At 36.7% G+C, this 23,870-nt stretch overlaps 1 protein-coding gene across 2 annotated transcripts in view; it reads left to right on the top strand.

Annotated features, from left to right (window-relative positions):
• GRB14 (growth factor receptor bound protein 14) overlaps positions 1 to 23,870 on the top strand; it is a 130,619-nt gene that overhangs the window by 86,488 nt on the left and 20,261 nt on the right. For both annotated transcript variants that reach the window (XM_010365318.2, XM_010365319.2), the window contains 3 exons: positions 9,461 to 9,582; positions 11,519 to 11,593; positions 14,459 to 14,596. In XM_010365318.2, the coding sequence (XP_010363620.2) occupies positions 9,461 to 9,582; positions 11,519 to 11,593; positions 14,459 to 14,596 (335 nt within the window). The remainder of the gene's footprint in view (positions 1 to 9,460; positions 9,583 to 11,518; positions 11,594 to 14,458; positions 14,597 to 23,870) is intronic.

A 23,870-nucleotide genomic window follows, 5' to 3' on the forward strand; every position in this document is an offset into this window, starting at 1 on the left:
CGTTTTACTCTTTGCTTCTCCAGTTTTTGTTTTGCTTGGCCAGAGACTGTTCATTTTTATCTGAAAATAAGATTGACAAAATGTATGTAGTTTCTACCCAGCATAGAGAAGTACAAGGACCATTTGTCTCCTGGAGTTTCCTGTAAAAAAGGTATTCAAAAAATTGTTTTCTGAGCGAATTAGAGGTAAAAGCCACTTTTGTTTCTTCTCTTATCAAGTGAGAGAAGAGTAGGGGCTCAGGTTTCTATTTGAGCTCCACGCTGTACTTGGCAGTAGATTCAGCAAAGAGATCCAGGCAGAAGGTCACAGGTGAGCACTTTCCATTCTTGGAGGATTGAGGTTTTTAAAAAGACTTTGATGTTAAATCAACAGTTTCAGAAGAAACTTCTTGCTTTCTTCTTCTTTTTTCTTTTCTTTTTCTTTTTTAAAAGAAAGAGTTTCTGAAAATTTGAAAATAGAATTACATGTAGTTATCATTATTTGCTAATATTTATTTTTATTACCATAAGACCTCACTGACCTATTAGAAACAAAAAATACAACTTAAGGCAATATGAAATTTTTTGTTTCTGTTTTGAAAAAGCTTTTAAAATGCTTCTGAAGCTTTTCTTTGTTTTCCTTCTTCTTGATTGCTATGTTGAAGTAATTTAAGAGAGCTTCCCTCCTGTTTTTCTACCTACGTATGAGTGGTAGTTGACAATTGTAATTTACTTTCCAGTGCCCAAAAAATAAGTCAGAAAGTTTTATTTTAAATAGATTTGTATCTGTGAAGTTTTAATAACATGTTTTATTATAGTATTTTGGATGGATTTTATGAAGTTTTAAAAATAAAGTATTTACAATAATAATTTTGAATTCATGTGATTCCTACCTGAGGTCATTTCTCAAGTGGTAACTCAAAAAGTACCTGAGTTCATTCTGGGTTTTGAACATTGCAGCAAAGAACCCCTAGTTGTAGAATTCGTATTTTTCCTTTTGATATTTGAAATATATGATAAATAACTTAGTCGGACTACTTAGTTGGTTAAAATTTGCTTGGTAGGAGAAAGGTGCATAGAAAGTTTAATAAGACCTTTTGGTTTAGTGTTTTGTTTTGTTTGCCCTTTTCTTAGGTCTTGGTAATGACGTTTTTTGGCTAGACCGAGGCAAATGAAAGTTGGTTTTCAGCAACATTTCGCCTCCTTTTGCAGCATTTTTATTTTCTTCTTGGAGTAATCCATCTAGTCATCTTGCATCTTCCTGTTGAATTTTCTGTCTACTAGGACCTGTATTTAGTCAAATATCTGCATTGAAAAAAGAAATGCTAATTTTATGTGAGATGTGATTAATTGATATTCAATTTTGCCTCCCGGGGTTATTTGGATTATTGTAACATTAATCCTTTAACATAATGAGATTGGTGGGGGAAGGTACAATGCATCCAAATTGGGGTGGTGATATATACATTTAAAAAGAATATGAAATATAATCTCTAAAAATCAGATTCTATAATAAGAAAATTATATCTTCATTACCAGGCTAGTATATAAGGTAAAAAAACTATAGCTGCATTCAATCCTCTTGACTTTTATTAGCTTCCTTAATATGTTATCTGAATTTTTGATAGAACAGTACTAGAAATCTTTTTTGAAGGAATGGAATGTATGTCTTTGGCTTTCTCATATACTCTGTTTTTTGATGGCTTTTTAAAAGACGTATTTTTCTTAAGATTACCAGATTAGTTTCTTAGTGCTAGTAATTGCATTATGTAAATACTTGGTTTTATAGTTCTGTGACATTTTCTGCAAATCTTTTATCCTTTATTTTATTTTTTCAAGATTGGTCTTCTGGTTTTTATTTGCATGTGGTCAACAAAACCCCTGACTAGATTCCACTTCTCGGTAACCATACATGTTACACTAGTTCTTTTTTTATATTCAGCCTCCTGAGTAGCTGGGATTATGGGCAAGAGCCACTGAACCTGCTTAGTTCTTTAGTTACACATTTGTCATAGCTGCTCAAATGTGTTTGATTTTTCAACCTTTTTTGTTTTATTTTCTTTTTTGATGCAGTCCAAATTCAAATGATTTGTACTTTCATGGAAATTGATTGACATAATTTGAAATCTTGCCCATGACCGTTTTGTCCCGTACACTTAAAATGTGATTTACTTTCAGTTAATTAGCAAATATTTATTGAATACCTTTCAAAATAAAAGAATTGGAAGCAACTAAGGTAGAGAATGGCAGGAGCATGAAAGAGCAATTTTAGTTGATATAGACAGAATGTGCAGGATATAATAGATCCAGCAAAGGTGATAGGGAATATCCCTTGGGTGAGAACTTCCATGAAGTTGAAGCAATGTGTGCAGGGAAAAGAACATCAACTTGGGCTCAGACATGTGGTTGTCATTCACCCTGGGCACTTGGGACCTACACCATCCAGTTACCATCTAGCTCCCTCACAGTCTCCACTCCACCAGTTTCCTTCAATAACTCTTTAACTCTGCCTCCTTTCCCAGAGGGCAGAGGGTGGGTCCATACACTATTCTGAACCTCTGTTTCTATCTGTAAAAATGGAACTATAACTTGCTTATTAGATTATTATATTGATTTCCTAAGGCTTCTGTAACAAATTACAAATTTGGTGGCTTAAACAATAGAAATGTGTTCTTTCACAGTTCTGGAGGGACACATTCTTTGCAAGAACCTTAGGGAGATTCCATCCCTTGCCCGCTACAGCTTCTCTTGGCTACTAGCTTTCCTTGGCTTGTGATGATTTCACTTCAACCTCTGCTTCCCTGATCACATTGCTTTTCCTCTTCTGTCTATGTTAAATCTCCTGCCTCTCTCTTAAAAGGATATTTGTGATTGGATTTAGGGTCCACCTTAATCCAGGTTATTTTCACCATTTCAATATCGTTAATTTAATGACATCTGCAAAGGCTTTACCATATAAAGCAACATTTACAGGTTCTAGAGATTAGGACCTGATATCTTTAGGGCCATTACTTAGCTTACTACAGGTATTATAAGAATTAAATACAATAATGAAACAGCTCTCAGACTCAGATGTGCAGAAATGTAACGTCATTACAGTATTTTGAATTAGTTTCTAATACTGAGTCACCTGGCTTAAGAACAGACAGTTTATTCTTCTATTATTTGTTTGTTCTCTGGATTGTTCTTAGTCTTCTTGAGGAAAATAATCAATGCAGTTTTTATCAATGAGTTCCATACACATTTAAAATGTGTTCAGTTGAAGGTTGAGACCTACCTTCACTCCTCCAGCACTCTGTTGGGACATTTAAATCCCCAGAGGGATATCTGTCTAACTGTCATCCAACTGTTGTCTTCATGTTGTAGAAACTCCTGCTTTTTAAGCTTGTTGTGTAATCATGATGACCCTTAGGTTCACGGTCTTCCTTTAGTCCTTCCATATTTCTTCTTGGGAACTTGGTACTACAATACTCTTGCCCTGTACTGGGATGCTATGGACTTGACATTGTACTTAGCTATTGCTTCTCTGTCATGCTTGGTGAAGGGCTTTTATTTAAGGCTGGAGTATAGACTTTCTAAGTCTATACTCTGATTCGAGCCACATACCACTGTTAAACCTATCTGGAATCTTACAACTCTTAGAGGGTTCTATTCAGGAAGGAGGCAGGATGTGTGAAGGGGTGGCCTGCCCCTCCACACCTGTGGGCATTTCTCGTTAGGTGGAACGAGAGACTTGAGAAAAGAAACGAGATACAGAGACAAAGTATAGAGAAAGAAAAAGTGGGCCCAGGGGACCGGCGATCAGCATACAGAGGACCCATGCCGGCACCGGTCTCTGAGTTCCCTCAGTATTTATTGATCATTATCTTTACCATCTTAGAAAAAGGGAAGTGGCAGGATAATAGGATCATTGTAGGGAGAAGATCAGCAGTAAGACATATGAATAAAGATCTCTGTGACATGAATAAGTTTAAGGAAAAGTGCTGTGCCTTGATATGCATATGCAGACATCTCCATAAACCTTTTTAGTGCGTAAAGAGCATGTTCCACCTTCAGCCCTAAGGCGGCTTTCTCCTTTCTCGGTAAACAGAACATACAATGGGTTTTACACCGAGATGTTCCATTGCCCAGGGACAGGCAGGAGACAGATTCTTTTCTCTATCTGAAATGCCAAGAGGCCTTCTTTCCTCTAATATTAATCTTCCTCAGCACAGACCATTCACGGGTGTCAGGCTGGGGGACGATTAGGTCTTTCCCTTCCCACAAGGCGGTATTTCAGACTGTCACATGGGGAGAAACCTTGGACAGTACCTGGCTTTCCTAGGCAGAGGTCCCTGCGACCTTTGGCAGTGTACATGTCCCTGGGTACTTGAGATTAAGAGAATGGTGATGACTTCACAAGCATACTGCCTTCAGGCCCTTGTTTAACAAAGCACACCCTGCACAGCCCCAAATCCTTTAAACCTTGAGTCTCTTGCAATACATGTCTCTTGCAAGGACAGGGTTGGGGGTAGGGTCACAGATTAACAGCATCTCAAATACAGAACAAAATGGAGTCTCTTATGTCTTCTTCTTTCTATATAGACACAGTAACAGTCTGATCTCTCTTTTCCCCACATTTCCCCCATTTCTTTTCAAAAAAACCACCATTGTCATCATGGCTCGTTCTCGATGGTCACTGTCTCTTTGGAACTGTTGGGTATACCTGCAGACTAACAGCAGACAGAACAGGCACACAAGGATTAATATGAAATTTACAATAGTAGTACTTCAGATGGTCTTAACCAAAGTGACAGGGTTAAGATTTGCAAGGCCATCAGCAACTACTGCAATTGCCTCAGTTTCATAGTCTGATCTCTCTTTTCCCCACAATGTGGTGTCACTTGGGACCTACACCATCCAGTTACCATCTAGCTGCCTCACAGTCTCCACTCCACCAGTTTCCTTCAATCACTCTTTAATTCTGCCTCCTTTCTCAGAGGTCAGAAGGTGGGTCCCCACAAGTGACAATGGAGGATTGGCTAGGTGTGCTTCTTCCTAAACAATTGTATTTGTCAAAAATTGATAAAGTCTACTGCGAAGCTCAAAAAAAAAAAAAAAAAAAAACCCAACAAAATCCCTCTTTGCTATTTTTTCCTTTCTTTATAGTGTAGTATGAGGGCAGAATTCATAGTGTTTTCTTAGAGGTAGAGAAAGGTAATGGGTCCAAGGAAACATAGGTTGGCAAAGCAAATAAACAAGCAACTTTGTTGATATCTTGAAATTGTCTCCCACTGCAGTTGCAAAGAATACAGATACAGTGCATAGCACATAGTGTATTTAATAATGTGTACTTGTGTTTCATAATCTTGAAATACCAGCTGAGTTTGCGTGAGAAGTAAACAGAAGTAAGACAGATTTTTAAGAATGCAGCTTCCCACTTGGTAGCTCAGTGATCACTGGATGTCCCTCCACTTTGACTGTCTTGCAGTTTTTCTAGCTTATTGCTGGTAACACAGTCCTTCCAAGTCCTAAGGCTGAGAACCTTGACATCTTCCTCAAGTACTTTCTTTTTCACTCCATATCCAATTTGTCAGCAAATTCTGTTGGCCCTACCTTCAAAATAGATCAAGATTCTGTGTATTTTTTTTTTAACCACATCAACTGCTACCATGCTAATCTAAGCTGCATCGTCTCTCCTGGGGTTAGTTCCAATAGCCTACCAAATGGTCTTTGTGCTTTCAGCCTTTTAAAATCAATTTCTGCTCCACAGTGTGATCCTATTGAAACTTGTTAGTTCATGTTATTCCTGTGTTCAAAATGACTTCCCATCTAGCACAGAGGAAAAGCCAAATCCTTACTATATAGACTCCAGGGCTTTCTACAACTCATCATCTCATCACCATTATTTCCTTAACTTCTTTTCCTGGGATAACCCCTTTTCTTCATTCAACATTAGCCACACTAACTTCCTGGCTATATTTCAAACATACCAGCCTTTCTCTCACCTCAAGGGCTTTTTTTCTTGCTCTTCCTCTCTATCTACTTGGCTCCTGTCCTCTTCTCCTTTAGGTCTCTGTTTAAACATTATCTTCTCAATAAGGCCTTCTTAACAAGCTGTTGGAAATGGGTTCCTATCTGCTGTGTCCTCAGCACTTTCTCTCTCTTCCCTGCTCTAGTTTTTCCTGTAAGGTTTATCACCACTATTATGGTTTAAATATTTGCCCCTCCAAATTTCCTGTTGAAATGAGATCCCCAGTGTTTGAGATAGGTCTAGTGGGAGGTGTTTAGGTCATGAAGGCAGATCCCTCGTGAATGACTTAGTGCCATCCTTGTGGTAATGAGTGAGTTCTCACTCTATTCATTCACACAAAAGCTGGTTGTTCAAGAGCCTGGCATGTCTATTGCTGTCTGTTGCCATGTGACACACCTGCTCCCCCTTCACCTTCCTGCATGATTGTAAGCTTCCTGAGGCCTCACCAGAAGCAAGTGCTGCTGCCATGCTTCCTGTATAGCCACGAGCCAAATAAACCCCTTTTCTGTATAAATCACCCACCCTCGGTATTTCTTGATAGCAACAAAAAATGGACTAAGACCACCACATTTTATGATTCACATTTTATTTATTATCCACGTATTCCCATTAGAATGAAAGCTTCATGGGACAGTTATTTTGTTACTGTCTTCTCCACTATAAAATTTTTCACCCTAAGATGAGTGTTTGACATACTGTGGACCTTCAGCAAATATTTGTCGAATGGATGAACAAATGACTAAGTTATAACTAACTGCCAGACTGTATGAATTTATCTATAACAAGCAGAAGGAGACAAGCTTTTTGGGCAGGGTTCACATTCATACACATGTTTTAGGATGTTTGCTTTGCTATCAGTGTCCATGTTGGATTAGAAGAATGAGAAAGTAGAGGTTTGAAGGTTAGTTAGGCTGAACAAGAAAAGGCAAAGGTCTAAATTGAAATGGTGACAGTGGGACTGGTGTGGGGGTTGTTAGTTGTGTGTGAGAGACACCCAGAGGAAGAATCTCTGCTATCTGAGAATTTCATGAGTAGAAGATATTGGAGTAGAGGTAGAGAAAGTTGCAAAGGTGAGCTGTAGTTCTACTTTTTTTGAGACAGTGTGGTAAAAATGACAGTAATGGAGATAGGATAATTTAGGAAGAAAAAGCCATTTGAAAGGGAAAAATGTAGATGACTTTGTTTCATTTTTAAATTTAAAAAGTTTTTTGGTACCATTTAAAATTTTGTGTATGTACAGTTCAGTGGCATTATATGAATTCACATTGTTGTGCAACCATCATGACTGGCCATCAATCTCTAAAATATTTTAATTTTCTCATACTGGAACTCTGCATCAATTAAATGATAACTGCTCATTCCCTACTCTCTCCAGCCCCTGGCAACCCCCATTCTACTTTCTGTCTCTATGAATTTCACTATTCTAGGTACCTTGTATAAGTGGAATCATACAGCACTTGTTCTTTTGTATTTGTCTTATTTCTCTTAGCATAATAGCTTCAAGGTTCATCTATGTTGTAGCATGTGTCAGAATTACATTCCTTTTTAAAGCTGAATATTCCATTTTATGTACTATGTATACCACATTTGTTATCTATTCATTGTTCATGGACATGGACTTTAGGTTTTCACCTTTTGGCTATTGCGAATGATGCTGCTATGAACATTGGTATACAAATTTCTGTTCGAGTCCCTGCTTTCACTTCTTTTGAGTAAATAGCCAGAAGTGGAATTGCTGGATCCTATGGTAATTTTATGTGTCATATTTTGACTTTGGTTTTAGACACACTGTATTTGAGGTGGTGGACCGTATAGCAGTTAGGACAGGAGCATGGGTGAGAACAATTATAGCCAGAGATTTCACTTCAAAAAGCCTGACAAATGAGATGGTTGAAGAGGTGAGAATGGATTAGTTTATAGGGGGAGAAAGAAAGGAGTTGAACCAGGGACTGAGATGTAGGAGGAGAAGGAGCTAGTGGAACTAGTCAATGGGATAGAAAAGGAACAATCAGAGTTAGTAATAGAACCCCAAGTGTTGATATACACTTAGCTTAAACTCATCCATATTCATTGAACACTCTTACGATAACTTCCTTTTGGATGAATAACTGTCTATTTAAGAATGATATTACTTTCAAGAGTTTGGGTGTTGTAGGTCACAAATCACTACTGAATGTTGAATTTCTGAGACATAAATGCTTTTTAAAAACATCCTAGAAACAGTAAAACAGCAGAGAATTTCCATATTCCTTATTTGGTTGTTCTCCATTTCCTGTTTTGCATTGGTAATTTCCAGTTTCTTTTCTTTTCTCCACCTTTTATTGAAGTATGGCATACATTAAGAAAAGTGTACAAACCAAGTGTGCACAACTCAGTGAACTCTCAGATATTGCATATACCAGAGTAACCAACCCCAAGATCAAGAAACAGTGTTGTACTCACCCCAGTGATTCCCTTCATGCCCCCCACTTACTTAATATCTCCAAAACCCTTTCTAGCACTACAGATTAATTTGCTGTTTTGAACCTTATGTAAGTAGAATCATGCAGTATGCATTATCTGTGTCTGGATTATTTAATTAAATATTGTGTTCAGGAAATGCAATATGTATCCATACTGTTGTGGGTTGTTGTAGTATATTTTCACTGTGTGCTTTTATACAATTTACTTATTCATTCTCATATCAGTGGGCATTCGGGTAGTTTCAAGTTTGGGGCTATTATGAATAATACTACTGTCAACATCCTCACAGTTTCTTATAAAAATAGGAATTTTGCATGCTATATTCACCTCTTTACAATTGCCTTTGCTTACTTCATTTAAGTGCCTTTTCTGCCAAGTGCCTTCTCACCCTACTTAATTATCTTCATTGTTATTACAAAATATATTTTCTTTAGTATTAGCTTTGAAATAATAAAGTGCCCCAAGGAATTGAGCTTCTTAAAAAAAATACCTATATCTACTTGTATTAGAAGTTTCCTTTTAAAGCATTTATTTTAATTTTTCTCAGCTATCCAGATTAGTCTGGACAGTCTTAAATGCACATGAACCTGTCAAAATTCTTCATCTCTTAATGAATTGTTCAACCTTGAAATAAATATTTTAATTTTGGCACCATGGTAAGTTGGAGAAAAAAGTAGCTCCCATATACTTCATGCAGATTTGTTATCAAGATTTGTATTATTTACACAGTAAGAAAAGGAAATTGAGATAACAAAGAGTATATTATGATATTATATACATGTTTTCTTTTTAGACATCAGTCTGCTTTGGTATAAAAATGAACATTAGTAAATTGAATATTGATGAGAAATTTTATCAATCTGGCTATTTCATAATTAAGTTGAAATCTGCTATGTTTAATAAAGATGCGTAATACGTTTTATATGTTTGTATGTGTCTATGTGTGTGTGTGTATATTTGTATATTTGTCTATCTGTCAACATACTCGTTGAAACATTCTTTACAGAAAGAACAATAGAAGACCATGAACTGGTGATTGAAGTGCTATCCAACTGGGGGATAGAAGAAGAAAACAAGCTATACTTTAGAAAAAATTATGCCAAATATGAGTTCTTTAAAAACCCAATGGTAAGTGAAATCACCATTAGTAGTTATGGAAAATAAATGAATCAGTTAAATTTTATGCAAAGAAGATAGTCACTATAAATAAAATACAGTCCTATTTGGTAAATTTTAGATGAAGACTCTGGTCCTTTAAAATTATACCCACATTTCTCATGCTAACAATGATTAGTGAACATTATACACAGAAGTTCAGATACACAGGTGTAAAACTTTTTGAAACCATATTGGTAAAGTCTGAATTGAGATGAGTTTGGTTTATTTAATTTAAAAGTATTAGGAAACCTAATTTTGCCTTTCGTGAAAAGGAAACAATTATAAATTTGATGTGGGAAATGAATTTTTATAGGTTCTCAAACAGATTAAGAACAAGTGTTAAGCAAAATATTATACTTTACCACTTTCTACAGAATTTGGGAAATTTAAATAGACTTTCTAAAGTAAAAGCAGACTAATGATTGTTGAGAGTATTATAACTTAGCCAGAAATTAAGATTGACATGAATCTTGCTGTTCTAAATTATTTTGTTTCCAGTGCAGTAATTTTTTAACTAAGTAGAAAGGAGATAAAGACCAGTGCATTATCTAGTAAATACTACTTTCACTGTAGTTCTCTTTAAAAGAAAATAAATGTATGTCACATTCTAATGAAGACTAGGGATCTAGAAAAGTCAGAATAGCCTCTGGGCTCATTATTTTAAATTGTTTTTGTCTCTGAAGCTGAAGCATATTTTTACACTAAGTTTTGGATGATAATTGGATTGAAACGATTCTTTATGAAAAATATATGATACACACCATAATAGAATATTTTCAAACCCTGAAAGACCTCTCACGTTCTCTTTTATCTTAACCTATTAATAGAAACATAATGGGATGATCTTTGGCAAAGAAAATTAGTCATAATAAAAATTAAATAAATTCAAATGTGAAGGGAAAAGTGTTTTCTTGTTGTGAGTCTTTATTAAAATCAAGAATTTAAAAACATATATTTAAAGAAATACTGTTCAATGCTTGTTTTTTATTTTATTTTTTTATTTAAACAAGGCTGGACATTTGTTTTGTAGAACTATTGCAGTGGTTCTTAACTGGGGGGTGGTTTGACAATGTCTGGACACAGTTTTGGTTGTCACAACTGGTGGTGGGGAGGAGGACTGCTGGTAAGCAGAGGATAGGAATACTCTAAACATCTATAATACGCAGGATAGCCCCCTCAACACAGAATTATTAAATCAAAATGTTAGTAGAACTGCTGTTGAAAAACCCTGTCCTAGAGGAAATATAGTAGAATATATTTTCCGAAACTTGTCTAATCATAAAATTTACCAAGGGGAGAGTGCTTATTAAAAACACAGAATCCAGGACTTGCCCGGACCTACTGAATCAGAAACTCCAGGAATGAGGCCTGGGAATTCCTATTTTAAACAACTGCCCTGGGTAAATTTTATGATTAAAAAGTTTGGAAAAATGGTAGGTAGCAAGAACTGGACTTTTAGCTCCCCAGCTCAGTTTAAGTCCTGACCTCCACTGTGTTGTGGGCTATGACCTTGGGCATACTCTAAACTCTGTACTTCTATGAGCCTTTTCTTTGTAAAATGGAATGGATAGTCCATTTGTACCTGATAGACTGGTTGCAGGACTCAGGAAGAAGATGTGGGAGCGAGCACATTGTCGACTTCAGGACAGTGTTTTATAACTCCGGATACCTGAATCCATCCACATCTGCATTTTGTGGGGGCATTTGCTAATCTTTGCACCCAACTCCAGACATTCTCATTAAAGTACCTGTGAGTAAAGTCTAAGGACGGACCTTTTCAAAAGCACTTTGGGTGAATTTTAGTCACACCAGTTTAAAGAACTTTTGCTTTTGATTACTATATTGGTCATAATTGAATCTTTTCTAGCATGAATTTTGTGATAATTTAACTGTGTCTTTTTGACAGTATTTTTTTCCAGAGCATATGGTATCTTTTGCAACTGAAACCAATGGTGAAATATCCCCCACACAGATTTTGCAGGTAAATATATTTTTATTCAAATATATAAATAATAGCATAATGAAGGAAAACTTTAAAGTCCTTTTTTTATATGCCCAGATTTTGAAAAGTTATGTTTGAATTATTATTAATATTTTTTGCTGGAGGTAAAACTAAAAATAATAGCACCCAGGTAAAGAATGCCCTGTCAATAAAGCTCTTTACCAACATTCTTCTTCCCAGTTTTAGCCAATTGTCAAAGGATTTTACATATTTAAAAATGTGTGTCTTAAAAGGAAACTTGCAATTTTGTTATGTGGTGTGTGTAAATATTATGTTAGTCTTTAGAAAAATCATAATTCTTTGTAAAATACAGATATTTTACCAATAGATACTCAGTATTAGCTTCCATAATAAATGCCCTCAATCCTATTTGTAATAAAATATTTAGCAAATAAATGAAAGGAGATAAAAGATACAGGATGCAAATGTATTCACTAGCATTTGTAATAGCTGTTATGGAAATCCTTGCATAGAAATGTGAAATATTCTTAGCTGAATTAAGAAGACTAGTTATCTCATTAAAAATCTCCTTATTTTTGTTTCTATTGGACTCACTTCTTCCAAACTGGCGGTGGCTCAAAATGGTTATTTTCAAAGACATTGTTGTTACAATAAATGAATAATTTCAGTTATTTTATTTTTTGATAGATTTGTAGATTTTACATCAGAAGCTCTACAGTTGTTTTTCACAGGTTAATGTTGAGCAATGTCTTTATAATGGTTGCTGTTTGAGCTCAGCCCCATGCATCCCCAAACTCACTCAGTATTCCCTGATCTTTAATGAAGACAACTTTTAATATTTCCAGTATTGTTTGACCTTAAAAATATTAGGTTGGCAGAGCTATCATGGATTTTTCTGTGGGCTTTTTAATAGGTTATATTTCATTTTTGTGCTTCAGAATATTTTTGAAACATGATTAGTCCCCAGAGATTTTTCTAAAAGCTGCTTCTGTGCTCCTGGGTTTTTACAGAGACACCCCGTCAAAATGTTAGGTAAATGGCAGCAGCAGCTGTGCCCCAGGACTTTCAGATCTCAGCCCTCTGAATGCTTCACCACTGTATTACAACACAGTGGTGGGATGGAGTTTTTATTCCACCTCCTTTTGCAAGTCTTCCTATAGCACAGTTATATTGCTTTAATGTTAAATTATAAAAACAAGAAAAATCATAGGCTTTGGAATCAGATAGTCCTGCATGTGCCCCTGACCTCTTCTCTCCACTGAGGCAATGTTTCCACTTTTTAAAAGGTTTCTTCTTTTTCTAGTGTGACCTCTATGACTCTCTTTTTAAAATTTAATTGGTTTGGTTTAATAACTTGGAAAGCACTCAAACTAAAAAACCTACTTGCCTGTTTTGCATGTCAATTAATTAATATCTGTGGCTCATTAAATTAAATTTCTTTTAGTAATTTACTTTAAAAAACATAAATATCTACTATCAGCATTTCCTCGAGTAGCCTTTTAAAATGTGTTACGTTATTTTAGTTAATAAATTCCCTTATTTCAAATGTTTTCCATTTGTTTTTTCGGAGGAATTTCTACTTTCTTTTTTTTTAATGAGACACTAATGCATTTCCACTGTCTTATTAAGGATGCTGAGCACAACCACTCAGTTGAGCTATTCCTTTTCATTGTCATTTTCTTGACCAACACATGCCCACTGTCTCAATTAATTACTACCATGGAACAAACTATTCCAAGCCTTTGTGGTTTAAAGTACCCATTTACATTTTGCCAACAATTTGTGGGACAAGCATCTGGGAAGAGTCTAGCTGGGTGGGTCATCTCTGAGGCACATTGACTCAGTGCTGGGGATTGAGGATCCCCTTCTAAGACAGTTTTTTGACTGCATGTCCTTGTGACTCCTTGGTGTCTCTCTCTCTCTCCCATGTTTCCCCCCACTTTCTCTCTCTCTCTGTCTGTCTCATGGTGTCTCATCCTGTAGGGCTCTTCCAGTTGCATTGGGCTTCTTACCTGTGATGGTCTCATGGTAGTCACATTTCTTATGTGACAGCTGGATTCCAAGGGCCAAGTCATGAAAAGCACCAGGCTAGTTAAGGACTACACCTAGAACTGGCAAAGGGTCATTTCCACATATTGTATGGGTCAAAGCAATGATAGGCTTGCTCACATTCAAGCGAGTGGAGAAAGACTCCACCTTTTTGTGATTCAGGGGCAAGATAACATTGCAGAAGACCATGTGGGATGGAAGACATTGTTGCCGTCCTCTTTGGAAAACATGACCTACCACATTCACCCACAACTGAGAACCATAGATGACAAACAAGAGATAGTTTTATTTGCTTTGTCCTCCTCAAGGAGATGAACTTGGCTCAACTTCCTGCTTCCCAATTGAAGTCAGGATTGTGGTCTTACTTATACCATAATGAAGTTAATAGGTAAACCTGTAATCTCAGGGAAAACCATGGAAAACAATGAACAGTATATCAGGACTTAACGCTGTGGATGACGTCCAACTTTTTGAATGGACATTCAATTAGCTGATAGTTTTGGTAGTTAGATAACTACGTACTATCACTTAGAATGTATATTTTGTGAACTCATTTTCATTTGAAATATCTCAGGTTTTTAAAAGACTGATTTATTTTCTGTGTGTGTATGTGTGTGTGTATACACACACAGAGATAGAGAGAGAGAGAGAGAGAAGAAGAGAGAGAGACACCAAGGACTATCAAAACACACACACAGTTAATTACCGTAATGTTACATGTTATGATCCTGTGTGATTTTTACATGTTTATATTTGAAATCTTAATATGATTAGTATAAGGTTACCATATCATTGATTTAATCATAGTTTGAAAATATGTAAATTTTCTTTCAGATGTTTCTGAGTTCAAGCACATACCCTGAAATTCATGGTTTCTTACATGCGAAAGAACAGGGAAAGAAGTCTTGGAAAAAAATTTACTTTTTTCTAAGAAGATCTGGTTTATATTTTTCTACTAAAGGGACATCAAAGGTAAATTGAAGTATCCAGGATGTGTTATGAATGACATATTAAGCTGTAAGTTAAAACATATTTACTTTGTTGTATTTATTATTTTATTACTTGATGTTAAAGGTTGGTCTTTGATTTTTTTTTATTTAAAACATTTGCCTTGATTATTTAAACACTAACTACTCAGTTTTACTTCACACTGGTTTCAATGTAGTATCTTTGATGGAGTCTGGATACTCTTATTTCAGTACAACATATGTTACCCCTTTGTGCTCACTCTGAATTCACTCCTTTCTCCTCATCCTTGGCTGCAGAGTTTGAAGCCTGATGTAGTGTATACCTTTTCTTTTTACCCCAGGTCATACTGCTGATCTTTTCTACTTCTGAACCTCTGTTGATCAACATCAACAGAACAGAACAGTTAATAATAGAACAGTTAATAAAATGTTTCATCTGAGTCATTTATTGCTCTTTTGTTATTGATTGATGGATTTATTTCAAGAAGTTTGTAAGGAACAGAAAGTGTTTGATTACATGAGTAAGTTCTTTAGTGGTGATTTCGGAGAGTTTGTTGCACCCATCAACAAGCAGAGTACACTACTCATTGTATAGTCTTTTATCCTTCACCCCCATCCCACCTTTTCCCTGAGTCCCCAAAGTCCATTGTGTCATTCTTATTCCTTTGCATTCTCATAGCTTAGCTCCCACTTATGGGTGAGAACATACCATTTTTGGTTTTACATTCCTGAGAATAATGGTCTGCAGTTCCATCCAGGCAGCTGGGAATGCCATTATTTCATTCCTTTTTGTGGTTCCATGGTCTGTCTATCTATCTATCTATCTATCTATCATCTATCTATCTATCTATCTATCTATCTCACAATTTCTTTATCCACTCATTGATTGATGGGGATTTGGGCTGGTTCCATATTTTTGCAATTGTGAATTGTGCTGCTATAAACATTCATGTGCAAGTATCTTTTTCATATAATGACTTCCTCTGGGAAGATACCCAGTAGTGGGATTGCTGGATCAAAAGGTAGTTCTACTTTTAGTTCTTTAAGGAATCTCCATACTGTTTTCCAAAATGGTTGTACTCGTTTACATTCCTGCCAACAGCATGAAAGCACTCCCTTTTCACTAGATCCACACCAACATCTACTGTTGTTTGGTTTTTTTGATTATGGCCATTCTTGCAGGAGTAAGGTGGCATCACATTGTGATTTTGTTTTGCATTCCCTTGATCATTAGTGATGTTGAGTATTTTTTTCATATGTTTATTGACCATCTATATATCTTCTTTTGAGAGTTTTTATTGATGTCCCTAGCCTACTTTTTGATGGGATTGTTTTTTTCTTGCCAATTTGTTTGAGTTCCTTGTAGATTCTGGATATTTGTCCTTTGTCAGATTTAGAAATTGCAAATATTTTCTCCTGCACTGTGAGTTGTCTGTTTACTCTATTGAGTGTTTCTTTTGCTGTGCAGAAGCTTTTTGTTTAATTAAGTCCTATCTATTTATCTTTGTTTTTGTTTCATTTGATTTTGGGTTCTTAGGAAGTCTTTCCCTAAGCCAATATCTAGAAGGGTTTTTCTGATGTTACCTTCTAGAAACTTTTGTGGTTTCAGGTCGTAGATTTAAGTCTTTGATCCATCTTGAGTTGATTTTTGTATAAGGACAGAGATAAGGATCCACATTCATTCTTCTACATGTGACTTGCCAATTATCCCAGCACCATTTGTTGACTAGAGTGTCCTTTTTCCCACTTTTTTTTTTTTGTTTGTTTGTTTGCTTTGTCAAAGACCACTTGGCTGTAAGTATCTGGCTTTATTTCTGTGTTACCTATTCTGTTCCAGTCGTCTATGTGCCTATTTTTATACCAGTACCTTGCTGTTTCAGTGACTATGGCCTTGTAGTATAGTTTGAAGTCGGGTAATATGATGCCTCCAGGTTTGTTCTTTTTGCTTAGTCTTGTTTTGGCTTTGCAGGCTCTTTTTTGGTTCCATGTAAATTTTAGGATTTTTTTTTTCTAGTTCTGTCAAGAATGATGATAGTATTTTGGTAAGAATTACGTTGAATTTATAGATTGCTTTTGGCAGTATGGTCATTTTCAAAATATTGATTCTATCCATCCATGAGCAGGGGATGTGTTTCCATTTGTTTGTGTCATCTATGACTTCTTTCAGCAATGTTTTGTAGTTTTCCTTGTAGAGTTCTTTCACCTTCTTGGTTAGGTATATCCTTAAGTATTTTATTTTATTTTATTTTTTACAGCTATTGCAAAAGGGGTTGAGTTCTTGATTTGATTCTCAGCTTGGTCACTGTTGGTATATAACAGAGCTATTGATTTGTGTACATTAATTTTGTATCCTGAAGCTTTGCTTAATTCATTTATCATTTCTAGGAATTTTTTGGGGGAGTCCTTAGGGTTTTCTAGGTATACGATCATATAATCTGTAAACAATGACAGTTTAACTTCTTCTTTACCAGTTTAGATGCCCTTTATTTCTTTTTCTTGTCTGATTGCTCTGGCTAGGACTTCCAGTACTATGTTGAATAGAACTGGTGAGAGTGAGCATCCATTTCTTGTTTCAGTTGTCAGGGGGAATGCTTTCAACATTTCCCCATTCAATATAATGTTGGCTGTGGGTTTGCCATAGATGACTTTTATTACTTTAAGGTATGTCCCTTCTATGCCAATTTTGCTGAAATTTTTAGTCATAAAGTGTTGCTGGATTTTGTCTAATGCATTTTCTGCATCTATTGAGATGATCATGTGATTTTTGTTCTAAATTCTGTTTATGTGGTGTATCACATTTATTGACTTGCATTTGTTAAATTATCCCTCCATCTCTGATATATAACCCACATCATCATGGTGGATTATCTTTTCAATATGCCGTTGGATTCAGTTGGCTAGTATTTTGTTAAGGATTTTTACATCTATGTTCATCGGGGATATTGGTCTGTAGTCTTCTTTTCTTGTTATGTCCTTTCCTGGTTTTGGTATTAGGGTTATACTGGCTTCATAGAATGATATAGGGGTGATTTCCTCTTTCTCTGTCTTGTGCAATAGTGTCAATAGGATTGCTACCAATTATTCTTTGAATGTCTGATAGAATTTAACTGTGAATCCATCTGGTCCTGGACTTTTTTTTGTTGGTAATTTCTTTTATTACAATTTCAATCTCACTGCTTGTTATTGGTCTGTTCAGAGTTTCTATGTCTTCCTGGTTTAATCTAGGAGGGTTATCTTTCCAGAAATTTATCCATCTTCTCTAGGTTTTCTAGTTTATGTGCATAAAGGTGTTCATAGTAGCCTTGAATGATCTTTTGTATTTCTCTGGTATTGGTTGTAATATCTCCTGTTTCATTTCTAATTGACCTTATTTGGATCTTCTCTCTTCTTTTCTTGGTTAATCTTGGTTAATGGTTTATCAATTTTACTTATCTTTACAAAGAAACAGCTTTTCATTTCATTTATCTTTTGTGTTGTTGTATTTGTTTCAATTGTATTTAATTCTGCTCTAATATTTGTTATTTCTTTTCTTCTGCCGAGTTTGCGTTTGGTTTGTTCTTGTTTCTCTAGTTCCTTGAGGTGTGACCTTAGGTTGCCTATTTGTGCTCTTGTAGACTTTTTGATGTAGGCATTTAAGGCTATGAACTTTCCTCTTAGCACTGCCTCTCCTGTATCCCAGATGTTTTGATAGGTTGTGTCACTATCATTGTTCAGCTGAAAGAATTTTTTAATTTCTATCTTGATTTCATTGTTGACCTAACAATCATTCAGGAGCAGGTTATTTAATTTCCATGTATTTGCATGATTTTGAGGTTTCCTTTTGGAGTGATTTCCAATTTATTACGCTGTGTTCTGAGAGAGTACTTGAAATAATTTCAATTTTAAAAATTTTATTGAGACTTGTTTTGTGGTATATCATATGGTCTATCTTGGAGAATGTTCTGTGTGCTGATGAATAGAATATATATTCTATTCATGTATTAGGATATATAGTTATTCTGTATATATAGAATATATATAGAATATATAGAATGTATATTCTATTCATATATTAGAATATATAGAATATAGTTGTTGGATAGAATGTTCAGTAAATATCTGTTAAGTTCATTTGTTTTAAGGTATAGTTTAATCCATTGTTTCTTTGTTGACCTTCTGTCTTAATGACCTGCCTAGTGCTGTTAGTGGAGTATTAAAACTCCCCACTATTATTGTGTTGCTGTCTATCTCATTTCTTTATGTCTGATAGAAATTGTTTTATAGATTTGGGAGCTCCAGGATTAGGTGCATATATATATTTAGGATTGTGAATTTTTCCTACTGGACAATTCCCTTTATCATTATACAATGTAACTGCTGTTGCTTTAAAGTCTGTTTTGTCTGACATAAGAATAGCTATTCCTGCTCTCTTTTGGTGTCCGTTTGCATGGAATGTTTTTTCCACCCCTTTACCTTAAGTTTATGTGAGTCCTTATATGTTACGTGAGTCTCTTGAAGACAGCAGATACTTGGTTGGTGAATTCTTATTTATTCTTCCATTCTGTATCTTTTAAGTGGAACATTTAGGCCATTTACAGTCAATGTTAGTATTGAGATGTGAGGTACTGAGCTATTATTCTATTCATTGTGCTATTTGTTGCCTGAATACCTTGTTTCTTTTTTCATTGTGTTTTTGTTTTATAGGTCTTGTGAGCTGTGAGGTTTATTCTTTTTTTGTAAGATGGTGATATGGTTTAGCCGTGTCCCCACCCAAATCTTGTCTTGAATTGTACTGTCATAATTCCCACGTGCTGTGTGTGGGACCCGGTGGGAGATAACTGAATCATGAGAGCAGGTCATTCCCATGCTATTCTCGTGATAGTGAATAAATCTCACAAGATCTGATGGTTTTATAAAGGGGAGTTTCCCTGCACAAGTTTTCTTGTCTACTGCCATGTGAGATGTGCCTTTTACCTTCTGCTGTGATTGTGAGGCCTCCCCAGCCATGAGGAACTGTGAATCCATTAAACCTTTTTCTTTTATAAATTTCCCAGTCTCATGCTGATAAAGTATGTCTTTATCAGCAGCATGAAAACAGACTAATACAGATGGAGTCTTGCTCTGTCACCCAGGCTGGAGTGTAGGGGCACCATCTCGGCTCACGCAACCTCCGTCTCCCAGGTTCAAGTGATTCTTCTGCCTCAGCCTCCCAAGTAGCTGGGATTACAGGCAAGGACCACCATGCCAGGCTAATTTATGTATTTTTAGTACAGACAGGGTTTCACCATGTTAGCCAGGCTGGTCTCGAAATTCTGCCCTCAAGTGATCCACCCACCTTGGCCTCCCAAAATACTGAGATTTATTCTTTAAAGAGGTTCTATTTTGGTGTATTTTGAGGATTTGTTTCAAGATTTAGAGCTCCTTTTAGCAGCTCTTGTAGTCCTGGCCGGGTAGTGGAGAATTTTTTTCAGCATTTGTTTGTCTGGAAAAGACTGCTTAGTTTCACTGGATACAAAATTTTTGGCTGATAATTATTTTGTTTAAGGAGACTAAAGATAGGGCCCCAATCCCTTCTAGCCTGTCATATTTCTGCTGAGAAATCTGCTATTAATCTGGTAGGTTTTCTCTTTTTTTTCCTTTTTCTTTGAGTCTCGCCCTGTTGCCAGGCTAAAGTGCAGTGGCGTGATCTTGGCTCGCTGCAACCTCCGCCTCCCAGGTTCAAGTGATTCTCCTGCCTTAGCCTCTCAAGTAGCTGGGATTACAGGTGCACACCATCATGGTAGGTTTTCTTTTATAGGTTACCTGATGCTTTTGCCTCACAGTTCTTAAGATTTTTTTCCTTTGACTTGGCTTTGGATAACCTGATGACTATTTCCCTAGGTGATGATTTTTGTGATTAATTTCCCAGGTGTTCTTTGAGTTTCTTGTATTTGGATGTCTAGATCTATAGCAGGCTGGGGAAGTTTTCTTTGATGATTCCCTCAAATATGTTTTCCAAACTTTTAGATTTCTTTTCTTCCTCAGGAATACCAGTTCTTAGGTTTGGTCATTTAACATAATCCCAAACTTCTTGGAGGCTTTGTTCATCTTTTAAATTCTTTTTTTTTTTTTTTTGTCTTTGTTGGACTAAGTTGAAAGCCTTGACTTTGAGCTCTGAAGTTCTTTCTTCTACTTGTTTGATTCTATTGTTGAGACTTTCCAGAGCATTTTGCATTTCTCTTAGTGTGTTCTTTATTTTGAAAAATTGTGATTGTTTTTTATTCATGCTATTTCTTTCACTGAAGATTTTTCCCTTCATATCTTGTATCATTTTTTTTTTCACTAAGTTGAACTTCACCTTTCTCTGGTGCCTTCATGATGAGCTTAATAATCAGTCTTCTAAATTCTTTTTCTGACAATTCAGAGGTTTCTTATTGGTTTGGATCCATTGCTGGTGAGCTAGTGTGATCTTTTAGGGGTATGCAATAACCTTGTTTTGTCATATTACCAATATTGTTTTTCTGGTTCCTTCTCATTTGGGTATGCTATGTCAGAAGGAAGATTTGGGGCTGAAGTGCTGCTGTTCAGATTCTTTTGTCCCACGGGGTGCTCCCTTAATGGGGTGCTCTCCCTCTTCCCCTAGGGATGTGGCTTCCTGAGAGCCAAACTGCAGTGATTGTTACTTCTCTTTTGGATCTAGCCACCCACTGGAGCTACCGGGCCTTGGGCTGGTACTGGAGTGCCTGCAGAGAGTTCTGTGATGTGAACACAGGTCTCTCAGCCATGGATACCAGCACCTGCTCCAGTGAAGGTGGCAGGGGAGTGAAGTGGACTCTGTGAGGGTCCTTAGTTGTAATTTTGTTTATTGTGCTAGTTTTGTGTTGGTTGGCCTCCAACCCAGAGTTGGTGCTGTCAAGAGCATATCAGCTGCAGTAGTACAGGGAGGATCACGTGGTGGATGGTGCCCTGGAGCTCCCAAAAGATTATGTCCTTTGTCTTTGGCTACCAGGGCAGGTAGAGAGAGACCATCAGGTGGGGCAGGGTTAGGCATGTCTGAACTCAGACTCTCGGGCAGGGCTTGCTGAGGCTGCTGTAGGGGATGGAGGTGTGGTTCTCAGGCCAATGGAGTTATGTTCCCAGGGGAATTATGGCTGCCTCTGCTGCATCATACAGTAGGTCAGCAGAGAAGTGGTGGAAAACTGGCAGTTACAGGCCTCCCCCAGCTCCTGTGCAGCCCAGAAGTTCAGGTTAGCTCCCACCATGCCCCACCAACAGCACTGAGTATTTTTCCAGGCAGCAGGTGAATAGGGTTGAGAACTTGCCCCAGGATACCAGCCTCCCAAGTGAGAAAGCAAGCAAGGCTTTCAGGTTTTGCACTTCCCGGCCTGCCACGGCTTCTGTACTGTGTTTGCACTCTTGATTCACCCCCTCACCCAGGTTCTGTCTAGGAAACATTGAGTCAGTTGAAATTGTTACAAAGTTCAGATGGAAGTTTCCTTCTTTCTGTGGTCTTTTCCAAGTTCCTCTGGCAGCCCTTCCCAGGGACCCCTGTGAGACAGTCAGAAAAGGCTTCCCCGGGGACCAAGAGTGCCCACAGGCTTTTCCCGCTGCTTTTTCCACCCTGTATTTCGCTCAACTCTGAATTTGTCTCAGCTGTAGGTAATGTCACATCCTTCTCCTGTGATCTGGACCTTCAGGTTCCCCAGTGAGGGTGTGTGTTCAGGGGTGCTTGATCCCCCTTTTCACAGTTTGGGTACTCACAGTTTTTTGGCTGTCTTCTGGGGGCCCTGCAGCAGCAATCCATTTCCTTCAAAGGGTCTATGGATTCTCTTGGCTTTCCTTGTATGTTCCTGTGGTAGTTCTTGGAGCAAAAGTTCACAATGTGAGTCTCCTCATGCTATTCTGCCCACCAGAGTGGGAGCTGCAAGTTAATCCTGCCTCCTGTTCCTTTACTTCTCTTTATTTTGTGTGTGTTATTTTTTTTCCTTACATATATTGTAAATTCCTAGAGGAAGTTATGATGCTGTCATCAGGGATGAATAGATATATTTATCTACATACTTATGTGTTTACCTATGTAATGGTTACACAGATATACATGTGCAGAAGTTCATATGCACATACATTATCACTTAAACATACATATATATTCTACAGTTCTGTCTGTTTTCTGTGTCTAGTCTATGTCCATTATATTATATAGTCTTTGGCATGTAAGTGTTGACATTTTATGCAATGCGTTGATGTCTTTCAAGTAAAAATTCTTTTGAGAGTTTTTATGGGTGGTTATTGTTATTCTATTTTCATGCATCTATAGTTGTCAGTGAAAGCACCATTGCTTCTTTATGGGTTAAACTGTCTTTTTTCTCTAGCAATTTTTCAAACATTCTTATAAACATTGGCGTGCAGTAATTTCCCTGCTATATTACTAGGTGTGTTGAAATATATTCTGCTAAATCTTGCTTGATTCTTAGCACACACATTCAATCTGAAAACTCATCTTTTTTTCATAGTAGAAATATACATCCATTATTTATTTGACTACTTCTTTTCCATTCTTGTTATGTGATCTTTTGCATTTTTGTTAGGATTTTCTGTCTTGGCTAGTTATGACTTCAGATGCCCCATGGCTTGATTTATTCCAGTCTCTGCCTTTGTATTCACATGGCCTTCTCCCTCCCTCCATAACAACACATGTCATTGGATTTTGGGCCCACCTGGATAATCTAGAATAATCTCATCTCAAGATCCTTAACTTAATTATATCTTCAGTGACCCTTTTTCTGAATTAAGGTTACATTTACAATTTCCTGGCATTAGGGCATGGGTATATATTTTTTTGGGGGGTTACTATTCAACCCATTACAGAAAGCCATTGAAATGTTTGAACAAGGGAGTGAAATTACCAAAAGAGTATCTTGAGATTAGTTTGGTCAAAGGGAGCTTAAAAGATCAAGGAGAGAGAGATTGAAAGAGAGAAAAAGAGATTGAAGGGAAGAAGGCAAAGGAGGCAGAGAGGGAGAAGTGGAAGGGAAAGAGAGAGAGAGAGAGAAGTAGAGAGAGAGGGAATTGGTTATAGACACAGATGCTAATTAGATGATCATCTCATTAATCCAGGTGGAAGCAATGGGGTCTAACCTAGGACAAGCAGTAGAGGGGAGAATAAAAGAATGGCCACAAGATTAAATGGCAAAAGGCCAGATGTGTGTGGCTGATTGATATCAAAGAAGAGGAAGCAGTTAAAAATGTTCTTAAAGATAAAAGAAAATTGAGAAATAGAAAATAAAAATAAATAGGAATAGCATATTTGCTAGAAGGTA

The sequence above is a fragment of the Rhinopithecus roxellana genome, chromosome 14 (genome assembly GCF_007565055.1).
Source record: "Rhinopithecus roxellana isolate Shanxi Qingling chromosome 14, ASM756505v1, whole genome shotgun sequence".
Classification (NCBI taxonomy): Eukaryota; Metazoa; Chordata; class Mammalia; order Primates; family Cercopithecidae; genus Rhinopithecus; species Rhinopithecus roxellana.